Source organism: Labrus mixtus, chromosome 3 (genome assembly GCF_963584025.1).
Source record: "Labrus mixtus chromosome 3, fLabMix1.1, whole genome shotgun sequence".
Taxonomy (NCBI): Eukaryota; Metazoa; Chordata; class Actinopteri; order Labriformes; family Labridae; genus Labrus; species Labrus mixtus.
The window spans coordinates 30086532-30089113 of NC_083614.1; the positions used below are offsets into that span (position 1 = coordinate 30086532).

The 2582-nt window shown below is 47.1% G+C and overlaps 1 protein-coding gene across 1 annotated transcript in view; it reads left to right on the forward strand.

The window, feature by feature from the left end:
• Positions 1–343: 343 nt before the first annotated feature.
• The window catches only part of LOC132970772 (contactin-associated protein-like 4), a 117399-nt gene continuing 115160 nt past the window's right edge, over positions 344–2582 (forward strand). Inside the window, exon 1 of the mRNA XM_061034514.1 lies at positions 344–731. Coding sequence (XP_060890497.1) covers positions 647–731 — 85 coding nt within the window. The 5' untranslated portion in view covers positions 344–646. The remainder of the gene's footprint in view (positions 732–2582) is intronic.

A 2582-nucleotide genomic window follows, 5' to 3' on the forward strand; every position in this document is an offset into this window, starting at 1 on the left:
ATGACGCAACATGACAAATAAGAGACTTCAAAAGACTGCAAATAGACGGAGAAAAACATCAACAAAGAGAGACCAAATAACAACAAATAGGTACAAAACAACTGCAAAGAGACGACGAAATAACACCAGCGACCCAAACTTTCAACTAAGGGATACTACTAAAAAAAAACGAGACCTAAAACAACTACAGAGGAAAGAAAATGACAAATAATGTGCTCAAAAGGTACAGAGACGTACAAAACAAGGAGAAGTAAAAATGACAACGGACACAAAGAAACAACGGGAGATGGAACACAAACAGACACATTTTTAACAGAGAAGTATTTCAAAACAAACACGGGGGGGCGTATCTTTCGTCTCGGACCCGCAACAGTCTCCCTCCTCTTCTCCCTCCATCAGTTGGCGGAGGGCAGGCGATGTGAGCGCATCCTCCCCCATCAGGAGCCGGACTGCCCCTCCACACTGAGGCAGAAGGAGTACACACTGCAGCGCAGCGCAGCGCACCGGAGCGGAGCTGGAGGAGGAGGAGGAAAGCAGAGGAGAGCAGCGATCGGGAGGAGGAGGAGGAGGAGGAGGAATAAGAAGGACGGACTGTCTTCCCCTCCGACAGGCTGGATTATACTCTGCAGCATCCCATCGCTTCATCATGCCTATGGGGAGTGAGAGAGCCGCGGGGATTAGCGCGCTGATCGGCGCGCTGCTGCTCGGCTCCTGTGGGACAGGTGCACAAGGTGAGCGGCTCGTGCGCTTCTTTGAAAGGCGAGGTGGGCTGTTGAGTGTTATTTATTGAAATGGAACTCCATGGTATTTTGTTGCTCTGAGACTTAGACCCTTACAGACTAAGATTGTAAAGGTGTGGGCTGATAATGGGGGGGATGGGGGCTCTGAAGACTGTTAGGCTGGCTGAAGTATTCGCTTTCTAAGAGACCAGCTCATTACGACAGAAAATAAAAGAAAGAACTCTAACTCCTCTAACATGAGGAGTGTTCATTTTCTCCCATAAAAACTTTGAAGTATCCATAAAACTTGAATCACTAAAATTTTAACGGATTAATCATGAAAATCAGACTCAAACCCCTTTCCTATATGATAAGGGAATATCTTGGTTTATTTTCTTATATTTTATTCAGGTAATCAGTTAACCTTGTATCCATAAACCGTCAACAATGGTTAAAGAAAATGCTCTAATTTACTAATGAATCAATCAAACTCAGCTTTCATTTCTAGAGCTGAAATTATGCCTATTTCTTTAATATGGATTTATTCCCTAATAGTTTTTCCTCAAATTAATAACCAACAATGTTCTTCTGATGTAAGAAAAAAAGTGAAAAATGCTAAATTAACTTAAGTCCATTATGATGCTTTGCAATCGAGCTGTTGTGCTTGAAAAACACCTCCAGTTCAGCTAATGTTAAATTCACTCATTGTTTCCGTTAGTAGTATGTCCACTGAGGAAAAAAAAAAAAAACATCAAATCATCATGAATCAGGATGAAAGAGGGACGTAAAGGCAGCAGCTGCATGTTGGCATAGATCCACGCTGTGACCTGTTTCTCAGTTAGAAAGTAAAAAAAAAAAAAAAAGAAGTCCTGCGCCTCATGGCATTTATTCTGAGAACTTGGTGAATTAAATAGTTGGCTGGGTCTGATCAGACCACCGCGGGGGGCTTTGTTTTTGAAAGGGAGTGCAGAATCCTCGGGGGATTTACGGCTGTCATGTTTTAGGAGACAGCAAAATCCCACAAGTTGGCTTCTTATTTTAGCTTTTTTTTTCCAGCGTTTGATGTTTCCTCATAAGAGAGAGAGAGAGAGAGAGTGGAGAGAGTGGAGAGAGAGAGAGAGAGAGAGAGACTGGTCCGTCTGTGGAGATGTGAGGGAGATGCGCAGGAGGATGCTGCTGTGCAAGTCTGATACTAAGATGATGTCTTCAGAAACGATCCTGGAGGGTTCTTTGGTAAAAGATTTTGGAAGTGAAGTCACTGAAAAAGTTGCTTTTTGAAAAAAACAAAAAAAAAAACTTTGTGAGAGAATTCAATCTTCAACAAGTGTGTGGAGGAGATCAATCTGATGTGCCCTGCTGCTGCTGCTGCTCTGCTGCTGCTCTGCTGCTGCTGCTGCTGCTCTGCTGCTGCTCTGCTGCTGCTCAGCTGCTGCTCTGCTGCTGCTGCTGCTGCTGCTCTGCTGCTGCTCAGCTGCTGCTCTGCTGCTGCTGCTGCTGCTGCTCTGCTGCTGCTGCTGTTCAGCTGCTGCTGCTCTGCTGCTGCTGCTCTGCTGCTGCTCTGCTGCTGCTCTGCTGCTGCTCTGCTGCTGCTCTGCTGCTGCTGCTGCTGCTGCTGCTCTGCTGCTGCTGCTGCTCTGCTGCTGCTGCTGCTGCTGCTGCTGCTGCTGCTGCTGCTCTGCTGCTGCTCAGCTGCTGCTGCTGCTGCTGCTGCTCTGCTGCTGCTGCTCTGCTGCTGCTGCTGCTCTGCTGCTGCTGCTCTGCTGCTGCTGCTGCTGCTCTGCTGCTGCTGCTGCTGCTGCTGCTGCTCTGCTGCTGCTGCTCTGCTGCTGCTGCTCTGCTGCTGCTCTGCTGCTGCTGCTCTGC